Below are 23,215 nucleotides of genomic sequence, written 5' to 3'. Positions count from 1 at the left end.
GTTTTAGGACATTATTTAAATGCTGCTGCATAATTTATGATGATTCAAAAAAAATACCAGCGGCGATATTTACAGATTTTCTCGCGAGAGTTGTGCACTACAGGCATGGAGACGCGAGCTGCCTGAATTTGAGAGGACAGCAACGTCTTGCAGAAAACACTTGCGGTGCGCTTCAGAAGCTTTTTAAAGAAGTAAACTGGAGATATTCAGCTTATGAGTGTAAAGATTTGACGCTCCAGAGAAGAGTCATGGGCGGTGTTTCCCGTCTGTGTGCGTCCTCCAGAGGAAAGAAAAAGCTCCCATATGGGGGGAGAGAGCTCGGGGGCTCCATGCAGGAAACAAGTCGACTACATGCATGAATCCGTGTTCACTGCTGGAGATTGAACCAACGATTAAAAACACATTCTGCACACATCACCAGGATGTGGTGGAGCATCCGGAGCTAAGTGATCCATGAGCCCGGGCAGCGACCCTCTCCTCCTGGGCTGGAGAAGCGCCAGTGTCACCGCCTGGGACTATCCGTACCCCTTCACTGTCTGTCACCGCATGTTGCCTAACCCTAGCTGGCTTTAGACTACTACATGTCCCGCCTCCCTTTAGGTGACACTCACTCACACACACACACACACACACACACACACACACACACTCCGAGCTGCACTTGTGTCCACCGACATGGATAAACTCACCGTGATATCAGGATGCCTCTTCCTCGCTGCAGACATCTTCGCCATCGCCAGCATCGCCAACCCGGACTGGATCAGCACTGGAGAATCATCTGGTAGGTTTGTTTATTGCCAGGATGAAAGACATCTGTTTGTAGGGAAGAAGCACATTCAGTAATCAGTAAACATGTCCTACACTGTGTTCAGTCACTTAAAAGGCAACAGTTGGACACACACATTGATAAATTATAGATAGTGTATGAAGTTTGCTTTTGAATGAAGAAACTTCCAGTGGTGAAATGTTAAGCATTAGCATCAAAATATACTTAAAATACTGAAAGTAAAAGTATTATTTCACTATTTCAGAATAACACATTCTTATTTTAACTTGTGAACACAACATACTTTACTTAATGCACACACGCAATGTACTTAACTTACATGTGTAACTTAAGTTACGTAACAAAATTACTTATTTAAACCCAAACCATGATCTTTAAAAACCTTTCAACAAATCATCACTAAGGATAATATTTAGAAATGTAACTTTCATATGTTTTGTTCTGGATTAAATTAAGTTATCAGTTATCAACTAGGATCATTTTAAAGACAATAAAGATCATTTGTTGGAAAGCAAATTGCATTTATTGCGGTCAACCCTAGAATTAAATCGTTGAATACAGTCGTCAGCCTCCCTGGTTATTGCAATAAAGTAATATTCAGATGCAAAGTACAAAAGCTAAACATTGACTAACACTGATGCAAAAGACAAACATTACCACTGCAGTGTATGCACAGCTGTTCTTGTCAGCCTCCATCTTGATGCAGAGGTAAGCATGTCACCGGCGTGCACAGTAGTTATTACAGGATTTCATTTGTAGTAAAAGATGCTGACTGCCACTGCAAGTTGAGTACATAACAAGCAGCTTTTTGTCGCATAATTAAATGAGTAACGATGCACCAAGTCTTTCCCCTCTAAATGGTCATGAACAACATGGACTGTAGTTCAGAGCAACTCACACTCTGAAGGTTTTACCTCCCGGTCCCACGCAGGATCCGACAGTGTGAAATGATTGTACTTACTGTACTAAAAGCTTTTTGTTCCTGTTTAATTAGCCAGGTTGTAATTACCCGAAGGCACTCAATGCAGGAAGTGTTATTTGGGAGTGAAGATGTGAGACTTTTAATTAGGCCTCCTGGGAGAGTAATGCTTTCAACTTTCCAGAGAGAATAAAGCTCCTTAGGCTCATGACGTATGTAGAAGTACAAAACTGATGTGTTCACGAGCTGCCCTATTGTTCCTAGTGCCTTTCCATCTAGCACAAGGTCGATATGCATGCCTGTTAGCACTCTGTGTGTGTGCGTGAGTGTGTGTGAGTGTGTGTGAGCATGTGCACTTGGTGTGTTTGTGTGCTTTAGTGTTGTACGGAACGGAGAAATGTGATGGAGCAGGAGAGTGTCTGAGTTTAAAAAGTGTACACTAAGTACAGGTTAGGGTTGTCCACTTGAGACACACACACACACACACACACACACACACACACACACACACACACACACACACACACAGTGTAGTATTTAGGAGGATCTATTAGCTATTAGAGTCTGACATGTTGCACCGACATGTTTCTACAGTAGCCAAACCAAACTCGCTCTAGAGAGGGTCTTTCACGCTTGTACGTTACCTGAAGGCCACAGTAGACTCCCCGACACGCTTGGAAAGGGAGGTGCCACTAAATCCTACACATTGGACCTTTTGAGTTTTATAACATCAGCTATTTGTGTCGTCAGCAAATGTTTCGTCTGTTAAAGAAGTCTTGGACGGATTCTTTTCCATTCAATGTTCCAGAACATAACGGGACATTTCCTGTATAATACACAAGTAATACCTGAAGTACCCATTACTGATGATGAAGTACGGTTCTTTGAAAGGAGCAGTCTCTCATGGCTCCGTTTCTTCTTTTCCTTTTGTCATGTGATGAGGTAAATGAAGTTTTATCACATTTTCATCAGAAACAAAAGCCACTTTCCACAATGTCATTTGACAAAAACACATTTCTGGAGTCCAGTAAGCGGGGAAATGAAAACAGTCTCTACATTGTCCCCCACCCTGCGGCATGAAAGGATGTGTTGAGAGGGAACAGGATGTCCCGTGAAAGGGGGGGAAAGGTCAGCCTGCAGGAGGATGTGGTTCAGCCTGGTATCATCACCCAGCACTATAACCACGATCAGGAACTGAAGCTAATGATAAATATTTAAAGAGATGATGGATATGGGAATATCATTATGAGCAAGAATAAAATCTGTTAGGTCCGTCATTTTACACATGTTTACAAATACTAAGCAGTTAAATGTAAACTACGGGGTCTTAATGGCTGCAAGTAACAGGTGTTTCTTCAATAGCACCTCATTTTATGTCACTTTCCTCCAAATTAAAAGATGTTTCAGTGCTTCCACATGTTTTTCCCTGCACTCTTTGTGATATAGATTACTTGTAACATTAGCCATCTTGACAATTATGTTAATTCTACAGTTTAAATTGCTCTGAATAAATCCATATAACGTATACAGCTCCTCTTTCTTCTGTGTCTGCTTGGCAGGCACTAACTGCTTGCTGAGGATAATAAGAAAGGAGGGAGACAAAAGAATAAATGAAGGGGAGGATTTAATTGTTTGCATTTATATGCATGTGTGTGTGTGTGTGTGTGTGTGTGTGTGACGTCACAGCACCCACCAGGCTGTGTGAGGCTGTCAGTCGGGTCTCTGCACTTTTATTATGGTTGAAATACCATCTTGAATGATGTGTTGTTTCGTGTGGAGCCAGGCTTATGTTTGAGTCATTGGATCTCAATGAGGTTTAACGACAATATTTTTCAGAAATGTATCAAATGACAATGTAGTGTTGAACCCACTGAGAATATCACCCCAATCTGCAGCTCCCCTCGACTTTACTGAGCCTTTTAATGCAAGTTTCCGCTCGTTGTTTAGCTCTCTGGTCCACAACGTTACTGTTCTGGTTCACGCTCAGAACTTAAAAACTGGACATTGAAGCCCTCGCCAAACAAGTTCACAGAATGCTGATTAAGCTCATTGTTAGTTTCTCCGACTGAGCACCACCCGCTGAAAGAACCCTGGCGGAATATATTGAGTTCACGCAGGACCCCATCACTTCCAGGGCCTTTAATATAAGTTTATGTGGTGACATTTTGTTTACTTTCTCTGTGTGGAAGTTTTACCTTCTGCCTTTATGTGCATCCGTTTCCCTCCAGGCTCTATGACTGTGGGTCTCGTCCGGCAGTGCCAGACCATCCACGGCCGAGACCGGACCTGCATCCCCCCGCAGCTGCCCCCCGAGTGGATCACCACGCTCTTCTTCATCATCCTGGGCATCATCTCGCTCACCGTCACCTGTGGTCTGCTGGTGGTGTCACGCTGGCGCCGCGAGGCCGCCCGATACGCCCGATGGATCGCCTTCACAGGGAGTAGGTGTTCGCTTTCATCCTCCTCCATCATAACCAGCTCTCTTTGAATCAATAGTGTCAAATTGCACGTGTAATTTTCATATTAATGCACCTCCACGTCCATGCAGCGTCTAATCCACACTTTATATATAGAATAAATGACTTTCCAGGGTCGAGGACAACTGTCAGCCAACAGGAAGCGGGAAACGTAAAGTTGAGAGCGAAAGACTGGCATTATCTTTTTCCTTTAAAGCATCAGCAACCTCGGTATACATAGATGTTCTGCGTCCCGTTTGCAGCCGTTACATAACAGGATGTATGAATATTAAAGTTGCTTTCATATCATGTGGAAACCTTTTAGCTGTAAAGCAGCACGTCGGGGTCAGAAATGAACTGCCCATTATAGTTTATAAAACGTGAAAGTAAGAGATGCCGCTTGAGAATCTCCTGTGAAATAAATGGAATTATGCGTTTCATTTTCAGGAAAGCTTTTAGTCTGGTAATTATGAACATCTTGAAAAGGGAAGTGCAGAGGAGCTCGAATGGGCCGGTTTCTATTATTACAGGACAGGGCAGAGCAGGAGCCGTGCTTCACTTGGCTCCAAATATAGAAAAGTATGAAGCAGGTGCTCACGAGTAGATCATCGATACCAAGGACCGTTTCTCAAAACACTTATTCAATCCTGAAAGCTGCATTAAAAAGGTGGGAAAGAAGTGTTTTGGGGTTGACATGAAAAACCAAATATTTGATGGTGTTACGTGCTGTAGTGTGTGTGGGTGTGTCTCTCTCTCTCCCTCTGCTTAACTCCCTCCAGGTGCAGCTCCCTCAGGTGCACAAAAGGCTGGGAGAGGGGGCAATAGGAAGTCTCTCTTCTCCTGCCTGGTTGCTGAGATTGGTCCTCGACCGTGTTGGAGTTATTAAGGAGCTGTGCAACAGAACAGGGAACTTGTGGAGTTGCTTTGTTCTGCCATATCTGGTGTGTCGCTTTCTGTTCAGAAAGTTGTTTTGCCTCTTTGTATTGGCTGGGGAGCTTTACTTCGGATGTGAATTAAATGCTCTTTGTTTTTGCTTTACAAAATGGGTTGCCTCGTTTTCCTTTCTTCACCCGGGTTATTTTATTTCTAGTTGTTACTTCTCCACCCTCCTAGACCAATAGGAACGTAACAGATGGACCAAGAGTTTTTGTGTCAGAGGTACCCTCGCAGTGATTGACATTCAAACCATGTATCCATTAGTTTTAGCTTTATATTTCAACTCTATTACTTGTAGCTTCTTTAATCCATTAGCCTGCTTCAAGCTAATTCACTTTGTATCCTTTACTTTGAGTTATTTAACCATTTAGTACTTTTGGCTAACCATTTCACCCATTTATTCAATACGTTTAGCTATTTTCATATAGTTATATATTTTTAGTGCCTTTGGTTTAGCATTACTTTTGGCCAACTGTTTGTTAATTCAAGCTAACGTTTTAAACTTTATCCATTATTTATTACTTTATCTATTTCAACCATCCATTACTTTTAGCTAATTTAACGGTTTATCCATTACTTAACCTTTTATCAGTTACTTCTAGCTAACGTAACAGTTTAAATGCTTATCTATGAAGTAATGTAACTATTTAAAGTGTTTATCCAGTACTTTGAGGTTACTGTTTCAACGTATTTGCTGGCTTGATAACTAGTTTCCTTGCACCCTCTACACAAAGTGTTCTGGTGTTACAGCTGGTCTGATATTTCAAATCCTAATTTCTGTGTTTTTCCAAATGTGTAGTACTCCTGGTTGGGAATGGTTGGTCTCGAGGGGAAGTTAATCTTCTTTCTGTTCTTTCCTCTATCACAGTGGTCCTGTTCTGCATGGCTGCTCTCATATTCCCCATCGGCTTCTACATCAACGAGGTTGGAGGACAGCCATATAAGCTCCCCAACAACACAGTGGTGGGCTCCTCCTACGTGCTCTTCATTCTGTCCATATTCTTCACCATCGTGGGACTGCTGTTTGCTGGGAAGGTATGCCTGCCTGGCTGACCTCCTCCTCTTTTTTGTATCTTTGGAAGAACACTACCACTGGAGGCAAACATGTGTTACAATCGCCTCTTCCGTTGCCAGTGTTGGAAGTATCGTTGAGGTGAAACAAAACTGAGAAGCACCCGTTTGTGTTTTCCCTTTTGGATGAATTGTCATGGGAGTCGATATCATCGCGTCACATCTGTTCAGAGCAGGCGCAGAGAGCTCGGACATGGCCCTCACCATCGACGTCCTGAACAATGAGTAGGAAGTAGGGGAGCCCTGCTGTATTACCTGTCATCTTAAGCCTCATCACATCAACCAAGATGCACACTGACATGTCAGCCAGTCGCCTCCAATATGATGGAAACTCTTCCCTGACCAAAGCTACATGGAGCAATCTGTAATATATTCAAGAAAAGTTTCCCTTTATTGCCACATTTTATTTATTTATGTTTTTATTTTTTTGTAAAGGTATGTATCCCAGAGAACAGTATGTGGTGGATCACTTTGCCTTAAAGAGCTGTTAACCTTAAAATAACTATTGTTGAGTTGTAATGTTTTGGGAACAACAATTGTGGATAGATGAAATGATTCAACACCAAAATGTTTGAACTGGAATGTAAAATGGGGCAACATCTGTCCATTCATTCAAGGATCATTATGGGGTTGAGAAATATAAAGGTGTGTCTGTGATGTGTCTGGTCCCTCTATCACAGCTTTGTTCCTTTAGTGATGTCGTGAACGTACCTTTTTGAGCATTTCCAGTTGTTTTAACACTGTACCAAGAGATGACTGAATCTATGAGTAGTTTGTTTTATATATTCGAAGCACTGTGATGTTCTTGAATGAGAATGGAAGATCTCATCTCATTAAAAAAATTACTCATTTGAATACTGATGCCTCATTAATTTCGTTAATATAAAATCGCAAAAAATAAGGCACATCCTTTCTCAAAACAATTCTACTAGTCCATGCATTAGTCACTTCTAGGAGGGAATAATTCCTTATCAGGCTGTCCCATAAGAATCCCATAAGACTCTCCAGTGGATCAGAATCCTGCAGCACGTGTATTGACAACAACTAGGAAACATCATATTTCTGCCATTTTATCTGCTCTGCACTGACTCCAGGTAAAATCCAGAATAGAATTTAAAATCCTTCTCCTCACCTGCAAAGCCCTAATGGTCAGGTGCCATGTTGTCTTAAAGAGCTTATAGTACCTATTACCCCACTAGAGTACTACGCTCTCTGAATGCAGGTTACTTGTGGTTCCTACAGTCTCCAAAAGTAGAAGGGGAGCCAGAGCCTTGAGGTATCAAGGTGCTCTCCTGTGGGACCAGCTCCCAGTTTGTGTTCCCAAAAAGTCGCTTAAGACTCTTCAGTTGATCCAAAATGCAGCGGCACGTATATTGACAAGAACAAGGAAACGGGATCATATTACTCCTGTATTAGCTGCTCTGCACTGGCTCCCGGTAAAATGCAGAATAGAATTCAAAATCCTTCTGACTTACAAATCAATTAATGGTCAGGCTCCAGCATATCTAAAAGATCTCATAGTACCTTATAAACCAACTAGAGCATTGCGCTCCCAGACTGCAGGGTTACTTGTGGTTCCTAGAGTCTCTAAGAGTACAATGGGAGCCAGAGCCTTCAGCTATCAAGCTCCTCTCCAGTGGAACCAGCTTCCAGTTTGTGTTCGGGAGGCAGACACACTCTCCACATTTAAGAGCAGGCTAAAGACTTTCCTTTTTGATAAAGCTTATAGTTAGGGCTGGCTCAGGTTTGCCCTGGATCAGCGCCTAGTTATGCTGCTATAGGCTTAGACTGCCGGCGGACACCTCCCTGCTCTCCTCCTTCTCTTCCTCTCTCCTCCCCTCCCTCTCTATCTGTATGCATTATGTAAATGTATGTTACTAACTCATCATCCGGGGCATCATCCCCGGAGTGTCTGTCTCTCATGTGGCAGGTTGCCACTGATAAAGTTTACGTCAGGATCATGAATCGTGGCTGCGCCTGCTGCCCTGGTCCTGCTGGACACCGGGAAGCCTTATTGACATTTTCCTGGATTCATCCAAACTTTCTCTTTTTCAACACATAATTTCTGTCAAATGTTGTATTTGTACTATGTTGTTTATCCTGTACACACGACATCTACTGCACGTCTGTCCGTCCTGGGAGAGGGATCCCTCCTCAGTTGCTCTCCCTGAGGTTTCTTCCATTTTTCCCTTTAATTATGGGGTTTCTTTTAGGAAGTGTTTCCTTGTGCGATGCGAGGGTCTAAGGACAGAGGGTGTCGTAACCTGTACAGTCTGTAAAGCACACTGAGACAAATGTAGAATTTGTGAAATTGGGCTATACAAATAAATTTGATTTGATTTGATTTGATAACTGGAAGTTGTGGAATTTGAATTAAGCTAACGTTAGCTAACGTCACAATAACAAACTGTGTTAGCGTTAAGATTACATAAGACATACATGAGTGACTTACAACAACTATTAAATATATATATTAAAGTATATAAACTATATATATTAAAGTATATAAAGTATTTAAAGCTGTACTCACCCAGTCCTACAGAAGTTAACGGGTTTTGTTTTGAGGATCTTTTCTGTTTAGCTCACTAACGTCTCGAGCGTTGAGAGTACTCCGTGTCCATGGTAACAGCCTGACGTGATGACGTGTGACACGTTGCCTTCACGTGCTCTCAGAGATAATTAAACTTTATACACACGGTGTAGATAACGAGGACGTTCATTGTTTAAAGTCAGGAAAAGACCATTCTGGTATATTGAAGCTACAATATTGTGGAAAGTTTTCAATATTAAAAAAGAGATCAAGAAGTAAATAATCATACGAATGAAGTAATTGAACCAACAATGTGAGAAATAAATTAAGAAATCATTCAAACTCAATAACATTACTTTATTGGATATAGTTTTTATTTAACTTTTAAAACCAAAAGATATTGCTTAAAGTTTGCATCTCTAACAAAGTGACAGCATACGAATAATACATGTAATTATTTTCTATACATCTCATTTGAAAAACATTTAATTTGAATGAAAATATGTTTTAAAGCTTTTTCACGACATCGACAAACAGTCTAAATGCCACAGATATTAAGTTTATATTATTTGACAAAGAAAAGCATCAACTCTTCATATTTGAGAAGCTGGAACCAGTGAATATTTAGCATCTTTGCTTGGAAGATGTTACAGTCACATAAATAAAGTCACTTACATTTCAGAATATTGTGAAACTGCCTGTTATAAAGCCCCAGAGACAAAGAAAATTAATTAAAATCTCATATTTTAATCGCCATGCATGTAATTATTTGAAGATATTCTAACACATAACAGCGAGACAACAACACATTTTTTGATGCAATATTACTCTCAAATTAAGAAATTATTTTCTTTCTCCTGAAAATAGATTTGAAAGTTTCTTCACAACATTAAAGGTCATCTTTTGTATTGGTGTTTATTTCACTGGAGTTGCCTTAAGTGAAACATTATTTTATCTTATAGTTTATTATCATATTTGATCTAATCTAATCATATAAAATGTCATAAAATAGTAAAACATTCCTGTCATTATATCACACAGCCCTAGCAGATAAATGCAACCGTCTAAAGAACACAGATTCATGATCATATATAACAAAGAAAAGCATCAAATCTATCAAAATAGTTGCGACTAATCGACTAATCAGCTGATTGTCCAGCTCTATTCTGAGCAGTTACATGACGACTTTGAGGAAAGAAAGAAAAACCGACACAGAGATTCCACATTAAAACTCATCCTTCTTATTATTCTTCTCCTCGTAGAAGACTTTTCCATCAGGCTGCTTATTCCAGGTCACTTTGATGTTGTCATCCAATCCCTGGTCCCTCAGCTTCTGTTTGATCTGAGATACAAAACTCATCATCATCATCATCATCATCCTTATCATCCTCATCCTCATCACTCAAATAGAGAGATGACATCCTGCATATTATTTATTATTCTTTTAGTCCTGTCCTGTATATGGACAAAGTGTTGTAATGTATAATGGATACAGCTTTTGAATGTAATTTACTGAATGTTCTTATTTTGCTGAGTTTAATACGTTTAAAAACTGAAGTTATTATACTTGGCCCTAAACGCCTCCAAAACGCATTTTCCAATGACATAGAAGCTCTGGATGGCATTAATTTGGATCTGTCGTTTAACTCCCACATAAAACAAATCTCAAGGACTGCCTTCTTTCATCTACGTAACATTGCAAACATAAGACACATCCTGTCTCAAAATGATGCAGAAAAACTAGTCCATGCATTTGTTACTTCAAGGCTGGATTAATGCAACTCATTGTTATCAGGTTGTCCCAAAAAGTCGCTTAAGACTCTTCAGTTGATCCAAAATGCAGCGGCACGTGTATTGACAAGAACAAGGAAACGGGATCATATTACTCCTGTATTAGCTGCACTGCACTGGCTCCCATAGTAGATGGGATCTCATAGTAACTTATAAACCAACTAGAGCATTGCGCTCCCAGACTGCAGGGTTACTTGTGGTTCCTAGAGTCTCTAAGAGTACAATGGGAGCCAGAGCCTTCAGCTATCAAGCTCCTCTCCAGTGGAACCAGCTTCCAGTTTGTGTTCGGGATGCAGACACCCTCTCCACATTTAAGAGCAGGCTAAAGACTTTCCTTTTTGATAAAGCTTATAGTTAGGGCTGGCTCAGGTTTGCCCTGGATCAGCCCCTAGTTATGCTGCTATAGGCTTAGACTGCAGGGGGACACCTCCCTGCTCTCCTCTTCCTCTTCCTCTCTCCTCCCCTCCCTCTCTTCTTCTCTCCTCCCCTCCTCTCTTCCTCTCTCCTCCCCTCCCTCTCTATCTGTAAGCATTTATGTAAATATATGTTACTAACTCATCATCCGGGGCATCATCCCCGGAGTTTCTGTGTCTCTCATGTGGCAGGTTGCCACTGATAAAGTTTACGTCAGGATCATGAATCGTGGCTGCGCCTGCTGACCTGGTCCTGCTGGACACTGGGAAGCCTTATTGACATTTTCCTGGATTGATCCAAACTTTCTCTTTTTTCAACACAACATAATTTCTGTCAAATGTTGTATTTGTACTATGTTGTTTATCCTGTACACACGACATCTATTGCACGTCTGTCCGTCCTGGGAGAGGGATCCCTCCTCAGTTGCTCTCCCTGAGGTTTCTTCCATGTTTCCCCTTTAATTATGGGGTTTCTTTTAGGAAGTGTTTCCTTGTGCGATGCTGAGGGTCTAAGGACAGAGGGTGTCGTAACCTGTACAGTCTGTAAAGCACACTGAGACAAATGTAGAATTTGTGATATTGGGCTATACAAATAAATTTGATTTGATTTGATTTAAATATCTCTTCATGTGTTTCCCACCTCTTCTGTCTCTTGTACTGCTGTAATGTGAATTCCCCCTCTTGTGATCAATATAGTTTGAATACGCTTTAAAGATTCATCTGGTTGTTCTGTTTCTTCCTAAAAGTATAAAACATGATTTACCTTCAGCAACATGTTCTCCAGCACAGCAGGGTCGTTCAGATCCAGAGAGGAGCTTGACTTCACCCTCAGTTTGAACACTTTTATGTCTTGCTTTGGAACTGAAAAAACAAACACACTTCATCAGTCACAACATTTATTGTTGGTTCTTCTTTCAGCAGACTCAGTTTTTCCATATAATTTTGGCATTCCTCTGGATTTCATGTGTTTAAACAGTGACAGGGAAAATGTGGTATTTTCAACATTAAGTCAAAGTGATCATCTGCATATGATCAACATCATTAGTTCAATGTTATCATCCAGAATTTGATATTTTGTGTTGTTCTCGTTATATTATCATTTGGGACATTTGATGCTAAAGTAAACTTAAATCTAAATACTATTTGAATCATGTGTTACCACTCACGTGGACTGTAGCAGATGAACGGTATCTTCACATCACAGGGAATATCCTCCCATTGTCCAGAGGATTTGAAGTTTGCAGCCCCACAAGCCTCATTCCCATTGTTGTCAGGTTCCCCAGTCTTCCAGAAGCTAAATGTCGAGTTACTTCCATCCGACCACTTCCAGGAGTCTCTGGAAAGTCCGATCCAGGATGCGCCCTCAGTAGGTAACAGATCGTGTATCTTCTGGTTCTCTGCCATGTTCCTCACACTGGCCAGGTCTGTGTAGTTTGCTCTGCAGTAGCTCTGGGCCTCAGTCCATATCATCGGGATGTTGATCAAGACAAATGTCACATTCGGTCCTGAAAATGGACGACAGTGAAGTTCTGTGTAGAGGCACCATAACATACAGCCTGCCATCAGTGCCACATCTGTGGTGCCTTTATAATATATAATATATGATCTTTAAATCACTGATATATAAGAAATCACATCAATGAAGTCATTCATTTGTAAAAATAAAAATGTAAGACATCATTTTAATAAATGTTATTGAGTATTTCTTAACAGTCTCTCCACATGAATATAAATATGTGGAGACAGACGGTCTGTGGGCTGAGATCCAAGTCAGGCCTGCGTCCACCAGCCCTATGCAGCTACATGGACAATCTTACCACCTTCTCCAGACGGCAGCTTGCACAACCAGGCTCCTGAAAGAACTTGAGGAGCCTCTCAGTTGGGCATGAATGAAAATCAAGCAGGACAAGTCCCTGAGCCCTCTCAATCCTTCTACATACGACACCCTCCTGAGTCCCAGAAATGTACGGCTCAGAAGTAACTAACCATCTCTGCAACGCTCCCAGCTGATGACCCTGCAGCTGGTCCAATGGCAATGGGGGAGGAGCCACAGGCAGCAATGCTAGCAGGTAGCCAATACCTTTGCTCCTATATGTTTACTTATTATTTTTAGACTTTGAATTGTACTAACCTGTATAAATTGATTGACTGATAATATAAAGCTTCAAAACATAAAAATAATAATAAGGCAAAGAGAAGAAGAGAAGGGAAACTTCACAAGTTAGTATTCAAACCTCTGACATCGAAGCACATTGACCACAAATAATCTTCACATGAGTGGTCCCCCCATTTTCCAAAACTAGTAATGGCTGTGCAGTGTTGTTTTGATAATCTGTTGTTTGGTTGTCTACGAATCCATCGTCTGAAGTCTGTCTCCCCGGGTTTGTAGAAACTTCTGTCTGACAGTGACCACCTCCAGCTGTCCAGGTCATCGTAAAGACCTATCCAGGCCAACTGAAAGCAATATTTCATTGAGATATAAAGAATTAGACCCTGCTCTAGCTTTTGTTCAATGCAACATATTTACATAAACTTTGCATTCACAGTCTTGATACTGCCCATCAGTCTGATCCTCTACGACTGTATTACAGGATTTCATGATTCCTTTGGCTCAACTTTTATAACATTTGAGTTTCATTTTGAAAAACTCTTAAAAGGACAGGTTCACACTTTTTGTTTCTTAAAACAATATTCAGGTGTCATATAACATAGAAACATGTTTTGCTTCATCATTCCTCCTCTTCACACTGGACTATAAGAGATACTCTTGTAAAGCACTTTAAATGTACGCAATGAAGGATAACGTCCACTGCAGCTCAAAAGGGAAACACAATGAGGGAGTTTTATACTAAAACACTTTATACTTCTACTCGACTACATTTTAGAGACGCTTTGTACTTTTTACTGCGATACAGTTTAGTTATTAGTTACTATGTCGGGTCAGATTTTAAAACTTTCAAACCACCAACATAATTATTAAAAATGACTTTGAAATGAAAGAGAGAGAAAAGTGAACTTACGTCGCTGTAATCTGGGTTTTTCATTCTGTTTGAATCCCACATGTCGATCAGGGTGTTCACATCCTCCATGTTGTGTACAGTGACCAGGTCCGTGTATTTCTCTCTGCAGTAACTTTGTGCTTCAGTCATGGTCTTCAGATCATAAATAAAATGGTACTGACGTTCAGCATGTGATGAGACAGCACACAGCCCTGTAGTGACACACACATGCACATTGATTAGATTTAGGCTGTAACTTGACTTTGTAACATCACATTTCAGTGTATTCAGACGTGTCATTGTGACTCAGTGGTAAATTTAACATTTACATTTTACTCTTGTACTTTACTGAACACATATGATAGTTATCTTAAAATACAGTTAATCATTCTTTATTAAACTTAGTTTACCATCTTCTCTCTCCAATTAATTATCTCACAACGCCTCAGATCTACCGGGTGGCCCTTTGGAGGGGCCTGACCCTCAGGTTGGGAATCACTGGACTATAATATACACTATACACTGATATCTCAATGTACTGTAATAAAATAATATAAAGAAATATAAAACACTTGCCTGGTGCAGCCATGATGAGCAGAAGAACTACGTCCATCTTTGTTTGCTCTCTGTTCATTTAATGTGTGACTTCGGTCTTGCGGCTGTTGAGTGTATTGTGTTCGACATACAAGGCTTACAGAACGCCCTGCATCATTTGACTTCATGCAAATGGTCCAACAATGCTCCTCACGACATCTAATCTTAAGACAACAGGCCCATGGACGCACAGACGGGTGCAAGTATATTTGCTTGTTGGGTGTGAAAATGACAACTGCGTCATCTGAAACCAGCAGTGACAGTTGCGCTGCGCTATGCGTCGCTTTGTGTGGTGTAAGATAGGGCCCTAAGAGTCTACAGTCAGGACAGCAGCTATGCAAGGTTGAACTTGGGCTAAATGCTCACATGCTGATAATAAGCAGGTTTAGTGTTCACCTTGTTCACAGTTCACCTATTAGCATGCTAACATTTGCTTATTAGCACTAAACACAAAGCACAGCTGAGGCTGATGGTAATGTTGTTAGTTTTGAAGTTATTTGGTCATAAATCAAAACATTGGACAAAAGATCAAAAACATCAATTCATCCAAAAGTTGGTCAAGATGTTTCAATAAAGAACTAAAACGTCAACCTCATGGTGGAGCTAGAGGAAAAGTCAGAGGATCAACAAAGTTCTTAAAAGGCCTCCTCTTGGGAGCCTAAATATCTGGAGTAAATGTCCTGGCAATTGTTCTTATTGTTATCAAGATATTTCACACTGAACCACAAATGTAAACCTAACGGTGGCTTTAGAGTAAAAGTCAGGGATTCACCAAAGTCAGTAGGATTCACCCTCTGGGGATCATGAATGTTTGAACCTAATTTCCATCCAACCCATCCAATAGTTGTTAAGATATTTCAGTCTGGACCAAAGTGGTGAACCAACAGACTGACTTTGCCTTCCCTAGAGCTGCGCTTGCGAGCATGGCTTAACATTAACAGATAGTAAAATAGAAATTCTAAGAAAACTTAATAGTTGCTTTATTGTCCTTTATGCTTCTTCAATACAAGTGTAGTGTTGGGATCCTCACAGCATCGAGATTGAGCTATCCCGCCACTGCGCTTCATATGTTCCGTTTTGTTCTACACACGTATGTGCACATGTACGCAGAGCACGTGGAGACGGTCTCAGGACTGCACAATTATTATTTTTGGCGCGCCACCGACAGACCCCGAGGTCCTTGAACTCCTTCAATTGGGGTAAAGACTCATTCCCTACCCAGAGTAGGCAATCCACCGGTTTCCTGCTAAGAGCCATGGCCTCAGAATTTGAGGTGCTGATCCTCATCCCAACCGCTTCACACTAGGCTGCGAACCGATCCAGTGACTGTTGAAGGTCACATGACCGATGATGCCATAAAGACCGCATCATCTGCAAAGAGCAGCGATGAGATCCTCAGGTCACCGAACTGCAACCCCTCTCCTCCACGACTACGCCTCGATATCCTATCCATGAAAATCCCGAACAGGATTTGTGATAAAGTGCAACCCTCGCGGAGGCCAACATTCACTGGGAACGAGTCCGACTTACTGCCGAGTATCCGGACACAACTCTTGCTTTGGGCGTACAGGGATTGGATGGCCCTCAGAAGTGACCCCCTCACCCCATACTCCCGCAGCACCTCCCACAATATCACCCGGAGGACCCGGTCATACGCCTTCTCCAGATCCACAAAACACATGTAGACCGGATGGGCGTACTCCCAGGCCCCCTCCAGGATCCTTGCGAGAGTGAAGAGTTGGTCCGTTGTTCCACGACCAGGACGGAATCCGCATTGTTCCTCTTCAATCAGAGGTTCGACTACCGGCCGAACCCTCCTTTCCAGTACCTTGGAGTAGACTTTACCAGGGAGACTGAGAAGTGTGATATCCCTGTAGTTGGCACACACTCTCTGGTCCCCCTTTTTAAATAGGGGAACCACCACCCCAGTCTGCCAACCCCTAGGCACTGTCCCAGATTTCCACGCAACGTTGACGAGGCGTGTCAACCAAGACAGCCCATCAACACCCAAGGCCTTCAGCATTTCTGGATGGATCTCATCAACCCCTGCAGCTTTGCCACTGTTGAGTTGTTTGACTATCTCAGTGACTTCCATCAGTTCCTCAAAGTGCTCCTTCCACCAGCCGATAATCTTCTCAGTCAAAGTCGACAGGGTCCCACCCTTGCTGTACACAGCTTGGATGGTTCCTCGCTTCCCCCTCCTGAGGTGCCGGATGGTTTTCCAGAAGCACCTTGGTGCCGACCGAAAGTCTTTCTTCATAGCTTCTCTGAACTTCTCCCACACCCGCTGCTTTGCCTCTGACACGGCAGAGGCTGCCGCCCTTCTAGTCCTTCGGTACCCTGCAACTGTTTCCGGAGTCCTCCCAGATAACATAACCCTGAAGGACTCCTTTCTTCAGTCGGACGGCTTCCCTGACCACCGGGGTCCACCACAGTGTTCGAGGGTTACCGCCCCTTGAGGCACCTAAGACCTTGAGACCACAGCTCATCACCGCAGCTTCAGCAATAGAGGTTTTGAACATCGCCCACTCAGGTTCAATGCCCCCAACTTCCACAGGGATGTCTGAAAAGCTCCGATGGAGGTGTGAGTTGAAGATCCCCAGGACAGGGGCTTCCTCCAGACTTTTCCCCCCCATAACCCGAAGGCGTAGGGAGGCAACCCTCTCGTCCACCGGGGTAAACTTCAACGTAGCGGCGCTCAGCCGGGGGCTAGTGAGTATCCCCACCCCGGCCTGACGCCCACACCTTGGGCAATTCCGGAGAAGAATAGAGTCCAACCCCTATCCAGGAGTACGGTTCCAGAGCCAAGACTGTGCGTAGAGGTAAGCCCCACCATATCCAATTGGTAGCGCTCCACCTCCCGCACTAGTTCCGGCTCCTTCCCCCACAGAGAGGTGACGTTCCACGTCCCCAGAGCCAGCCTCTGCTGCCCGGGTCTGGTCCGTCAAGGTCCCTGACCATCACTGCCATCCGTGTGACAGCGCACCCGACCCCAGCGGTTTTTCCCATGAGTGGTGGGCCCACAGGATGGATGGATGGGAGGCACCACGTAGCTTCTTCGGGCTGTGCCTGACCAGGCTCCGTGGCAAACTCGGCCACCAGGCGCTCGCTGTCGGGCCCTCTCTCTGGGCCTGGCTCCAGACGGGGGCCCCGGGCTTCCTCCGGGCAGGGTCTCTCCTTTCCTTTCCCTTTTTTTAATGAAGTCGTTTTAAACCATTCTTAGTCTGGCCCCTCGCCTGAGACCAATTTGCCTTGGGAGACCCTACCAGGAGCACTAGGCTCCAGACAACACAGCTCTCAGGTTCATAGGGACACACAAACCTCTCCACCACGATAAGATGATGGTTCCCAGACAGGCGCACACACCCACACACTCTTTGTCTCACACACACGCACACACGCACACACACACACACACACACACATACACACACACACACACACACACACACACACACACACACACACACACACACACACACACACACACACACACACTTTCGAATTTGTCTACATATTTCTTTTTGATTGCTTAGTATTAGATATTGTGTGTTTTGACACTTATCTTATTAATACATGCTTTTTGTAATATACATGCTGGTTTGTTTAATATTGTACAAGAGTGAGTATTGCCAACCTCTATCAAAGAATTCAGAAATCCTTCAACTTTTATTAACTATTGATATGGTCATTGTGTTTATAGCTATTCATTTAATTATTATTGTTATTTAAATAAGCCATTCTAATGTCTTTTTGAGCGAATGCACCTACTTTAATGTAGTGCTGGTTATTATGAACCCCTATTTATCATTTTATTAATATTAATTATTATTAATATTTGTTAATAACCAGACTTGCTCATACCAGAACCACACACATAATGGTGACACTGGCGGGAGGCATACCATTGTTCCAATACCATTTATATAAATAATGTGGACAGCAGACTGCTGTCACGCAGCTCATTTGCTTTGAGGGATCAGATTTGACCTTGAAATCATTTTGCGTAGAAAGGTCAAACCAGCCGTGAAAGTATTCAAATCCTCTTCTTCAGTAAAATGAGCTGATCTAGTCAAATACATCTCTTCTCTTCGTATGAGATGAATGTTTTTTTGTACATGGCCCCTGAAAAATGTATTAAAATAAACTAAATGTAAGTAATAGTGTCAATACCACACTGTAAACATATTCCATTACAAGTAAACATCCTGTGTTGAAATCTTTATTTGATTTGTTGGTAAATATAATCCCTCTCCGGGAACCATCACCTTACCATGGTGGAGAGGTTTGTGTGTTCCTATGAACCTGAGAGCTGTGTTGTCTGGAGCCTGGTGCTCCTGGTAGGGTCTCCCAAGGCAAATTGTTCTCAGGCTAGGGGCCGGACTAAGAATGGTTTATAAACGACTTAATGAAACAGAGAGAAAGAGAGGGAGAGACCCTGCCCGGAGGAAGCCTGGAGCCCCCGTCTGCAGCCAGGCCCAGAGGGAGGGCCCGACAGCGCGTGCCTGGTGTCCGGGTTTGCCACGGAGCCCGGCCGGGCACAGGCCGAAGAAGGTACGTGGTGCCTCCCATCCATCCATCCTGCGGGCCCACCACTCATGGGAAAATCGATGCGGTAGGATGCGCTGTCACACGGGTGGCAGTGATGGTCAGGGACCTCGAGTGAGTGACTTACAACAACTATTAAATATATATATTAAAGTATATAAACTATATATATTAAAGTATATAAAGTATTTAAAGCTGTACTCACCCAGTCCTACAGAAGTTAACGGGTTTTGTTTGGAGGATGTTTTCTGTTTAGCTCACTAACGTCTCGAGCGTTGAGACTACTCCGTGTCCATGGTAACAGCCTGACGTGATGACGTGTGACACGTTGCCTTCACGTGCTCTCAGAGATAATTAGACTTTATACACACGGTGTAGATAACGAGGACGTTCATTGTTTAAAATCAGGAAAAGACCATTCTGGTATATTGAAGCTACAATATTGTGGAAAGTTTTCAATATTAAAAAAGATCAAGAAATAAATAATCATACGAATGAAGTAATTGAACCAACAATGTGAGAAATAAATTAAGAAATCATTCAAACTCAATAACATTACTTTATTGGATATAGTTTTTATTTAACTTTTAAAACCAAAAGATATCTAAACAAGCATCAAATCTTAATATTTAAGCATTTTAGCTTAGAAACAAGACACATGAAATTGCTTAAAGTTTGCATCTCTAACAAAGTGACAGCATACAAATAATACATGTAATTATTTTCTATACATCTCATTTGAAAAACATTTAATTTGAATGAAAATATGTTTTAAAGCTTTTTCACGACATCGACAAACAGTCTAAATGCCACAGATATTAAGTTTATATTATTTGACAAAGAAAAGCATCAACTCTTCATATTTGAGAAGCTGGAACCAGTGAATATTTAGCATCTTTGCTTGGAAGATGTTACAGTCACATAAATAAAGTCACTTACATTTCAGAATATTGTGAAACTGCCTGTTATAAAGCCCCAGAGACAAAGAAAATTAATTAAAATCTCATATTTTAATCGCCATGCATGTAATTATTTGAAGATATTCTAACACATAACAGCGAGACAACAACACATTTTTTGATGCAATATTACTCTCAAATTAAGAAATTATTTTCTTTCTCCTGAAAATAGATTTGAAAGTTTCTTCACAACATTAAAGGTCATCTTTTGTATTGGTGTTTATTTCACTGGAGTTGCCTTAAGTGAAACATTATTTTATCTTATAGTTTATTATCATATTTGATCTAATCTAATCATATAAAATGTCATAAAATAGTAAACATTCCTGTCATTATATCACACAGCCCTAGCAGATAAATGCAACCGTCTAAAGAACACAGACATTAAGTTCATGATCATATATAACAAAGAAAAGCATCAAATCTATCAAAATAGTTGCGACTAATCGACTAATCAGCTGATTGTCCAGCTCTATTCTGAGCAGTTACATGACGACTTTGAGGAAAGAAAGAAAAACCGACACAGAGATTCCACATTAAAAACTCATCCTTCTTATTATTCTTCTCCTCGTAGAAGACTTTTCCATCAGGCTGCTTATTCCAGGTCACTTTGATGTTGTCATCCAATCCCTGGTCCCTCAGCTTCTGTTTGATCTGAGATACAAAACTCATCATCATCATCATCATCATCCTTATCATCCTCATCCTCATCACTCAAATAGAGAGATGACATCCTGCATATTATTTATTATTCTTTTAGTCCTGTCCTGTATATGGACAAAGTGTTGTAATGTATAATGGATACAGCTTTTGAATGTAATTTACTGAATGTTCTTATTTTGCTGAGTTTAATACGTTTAAAAACTGAAGTTATTATACTTGGCCCTAAACGCCTCCGAAACGCATTTTCCAATGACATAGGAGCTCTGGATGGCATTAACTTGGATCTGTCGTTTAACTCCCACATAAAACAAATCTCAAGGACTGCCTTCTTTCATCTACGTAACATTGCAAACATAAGACACATCCTGTCTCAAAATGATGCAGAAAAAGTAGTCCATGCATTTGTTACTTCAAGGCTGGATTAATGCAACTCATTGTTATCAGGTTGTCCCAAAAAGTCGCTTAAGACTCTTCAGTTGATCCAAAATGCAGCGGCACGTGTATTGACAAGAACTAGGAAACGGGATCATATTACTCCTGTATTAGCTGCTCTGCACTGGCTCCCATAGTAGATGGGATCTCATAGTACCTTATAAACCAACTAGAGCATTGCGCTCCCAGACTGCAGGGTTACTTGTGGTTCCTAGAGTCTCTAAGAGTACAATGGGAGCCAGAGCCTTCAGCTATCAAGCTCCTCTCCAGTGGAACCAGCTTCCAGTTTGTGTTCGGGATGCAGACACACTCTCCACATTTAAGAGCAGGCTAAAGACTTCCCTTTTTGATAAAGCTTATAGTTAGGGCTGGCTCAGGTTTGCCCTGGATCAGCCCCTAGTTATGCTGCTATAGGCTTAGACTGCCGGGGGACACCTCCCTGCTCCCCTCCCTCTCTCTTCTTCTCTCCTCCCCTCCCTCTCTATCTGTAAGCATTTATGTAAATGTATGTTACTAACTCATCATCCGGGGTATCATCGCCGGAGTTTCTGTCTCTCATGTGGCAGGTTGCCTCTGATAAAGTTTACGTCAGGATCATGAATCGTGGCTGCGCCTGCTGACCTGGTCCTGCTGGACACCAGGAAGCCTTTTTGACATTTTCCTGGATTGATCCAAACTTTCTCTTTTTTCAACACAACATAATTTCTGTCAAATGTTGTATTTGTACTATGTTGTTTATCCTGTACACACATCTATTGCACGTCTGTCCGTCCTGGGAGAGGGATCCCTCCTCAGTTGCTCTCCCTGAGGTTTCTTCCATTTTCCCCCTTTAATTATGGGGTTTCTTTTAGGAAGTGTTTCCTTGTGCGATGCGAGGGTCTAAGGACAGAGGGTGTCGTATCCTGTACAGTCTGTAAAGCACACTGAGACAAATGTAGAATTTGTGATATTGGGCTATACAAATAAATTTGATTTGATTTGATTTAAATATCTCTTCATGTGTTTCCCACCTCTTCTGTCTCTTGTACTGCTGTAATGTGAATTCCCCCTCTTGTGATCAATATAGTTTGAATACGCTTTAAAGATTCATCTGGTTGTTCTGTTTCTTCCTAAAAGTATAAAACATGATTTACCTTCAGCAACATGTTCTCCAGCACAGCAGGGTCGTTCAGATCCAGAGAGGAGCTTGACTTCACCCTCAGTTTGAACACTTTTATGTCTTGCTTTGGAACTGAAAAAACAAACACACTTCATCAGTCACAACATTTATTGTTGGTTCTTCTTTCAGCAGACTCAGTTTTTCCATATAATTTTGGCATTCCTCTGGATTTCATGTGTTTAAACAGTGACAGGGAAAATGTGGTATTTTCAACATTAAGTCAAAGTGATCATCTGCATATGATCAACATCATTAGTTCAATGTTATCATCCAGAATTTGATATTTTGTGTTGTTCTCGTTATATTATCATTTGGGACATTTGATGCTAAAGTAAACTTAAATCTAAATACTATTTGAATCATGTGTTACCACTCACGTGGACTGTAGCAGATGAACGGTATCTTCACATCACAGGGAATATCCTCCCATTGTCCAGAGGATTTGAAGTTTGCAGCCCCACAAGCCTCATTCCCATTGTTGTCAGGTTCCCCAGTCTTCCAGAGCCTAAATGTGGAGTTACTTCCATCCGACCACTTCCAGGAGTCTCTGGAAAGTCCGATCCAGGCTGCTTCCCCATCACGTACCAGATTGTGTAACTTCCGGTTCTCTGCCATGATTTTCCCACTGACCAAATCCTGTATCTTCTGGTTCTCTGCCACGTTTCTCACACTGGCCAGGTCTGTGTAGTTTGCTCTGCAGTAGCTCTGGGCCTCAGTCCATGTCATCGGGATTTTGATGTAGACAAAAGTCACATCCGGTCCTGAAAATGGACGACAGTGAAGTTCTGTGTAGAGTTATTATTTTTAGACTTTGAATTGAACTAACCTGTATAAATTGATTGACTGATAATATAAAGCTTCAAAACATAAAAATAATAATAAGGCAAAGAGAAGAAGAGAAGGGAAACTTCACAATATAGTATTCAAACCTCTGACATCGAAGCACATTGACCACAAA

The 23,215-nt window shown here is 41.8% G+C and overlaps 3 protein-coding genes across 5 annotated transcripts; 1 reads left to right on the top strand and 2 right to left on the bottom strand.

Annotated features, from left to right (window-relative positions):
• The first annotated feature begins 102 nt into the window (after nucleotides 1-102).
• LOC115024446 (uncharacterized protein C16orf52 homolog B-like) lies at nucleotides 103-7,024 on the top strand. Of its 2 annotated transcripts, XM_029455991.1 has the most exons (3): nucleotides 103-781; nucleotides 3,935-4,147; nucleotides 5,967-7,024. In XM_029455991.1, exons 1-3 carry the CDS (start codon nucleotides 676-678, stop codon nucleotides 6,149-6,151), a joined length of 504 nt encoding a protein of 167 aa, XP_029311851.1. In that variant the 5' UTR covers nucleotides 103-675; the 3' UTR covers nucleotides 6,152-7,024. The 2 variants fall into 2 exon arrangements, 1 of the variants encoding a protein (XP_029311851.1); XR_003834124.1 differs by lacking the exons at nucleotides 103-781; nucleotides 3,935-4,147 and adding an exon at nucleotides 4,154-5,320 and having other exon boundaries at nucleotides 5,967-6,099.
• A 2,080-nt stretch (nucleotides 7,025-9,104) lies between these two features.
• LOC115025019 (lymphocyte antigen 75-like) lies at nucleotides 9,105-19,359 on the bottom strand. 2 transcript variants are annotated; one of them, XM_029456982.1, is made up of 6 exons: nucleotides 19,250-19,359; nucleotides 13,924-14,114; nucleotides 13,138-13,357; nucleotides 12,070-12,408; nucleotides 11,667-11,764; nucleotides 9,105-10,041 (listed from the first exon to the last, which is right to left on the bottom strand). In XM_029456982.1, the coding sequence occupies exons 2-6, from the start codon at nucleotides 14,050-14,052 to the stop codon at nucleotides 9,925-9,927; spliced, it is 903 nt and encodes a 300-aa protein (XP_029312842.1). In that variant the 5' UTR covers nucleotides 14,053-14,114; nucleotides 19,250-19,359; the 3' UTR covers nucleotides 9,105-9,924. The 2 variants fall into 2 exon arrangements, with proteins under 2 accessions (XP_029312842.1, XP_029312841.1); XM_029456981.1 differs by lacking the exon at nucleotides 19,250-19,359 and having other exon boundaries at nucleotides 13,924-14,578.
• A 250-nt stretch (nucleotides 19,360-19,609) lies between these two features.
• Nucleotides 19,610-22,983, bottom strand: LOC115024879 (uncharacterized). The gene is made up of 3 exons (XM_029456742.1): nucleotides 22,635-22,983; nucleotides 22,232-22,329; nucleotides 19,610-20,657 (listed from the first exon to the last, which is right to left on the bottom strand). Exons 1-3 carry the CDS (start codon nucleotides 22,981-22,983, stop codon nucleotides 20,454-20,456), a joined length of 651 nt encoding a protein of 216 aa, XP_029312602.1. The 3' UTR covers nucleotides 19,610-20,453.
• Between the last annotated feature and the right edge of the window lie 232 nt (nucleotides 22,984-23,215).

The sequence above is a fragment of the Cottoperca gobio genome, chromosome 19, assembly GCF_900634415.1.
Source record: "Cottoperca gobio chromosome 19, fCotGob3.1, whole genome shotgun sequence".
Taxonomy (NCBI): Eukaryota; Metazoa; Chordata; class Actinopteri; order Perciformes; family Bovichtidae; genus Cottoperca; species Cottoperca gobio.
The sequence above is the reverse complement of the archived record's forward strand: the minus strand, read 5'-3'. Positions and strand labels throughout refer to the sequence as shown.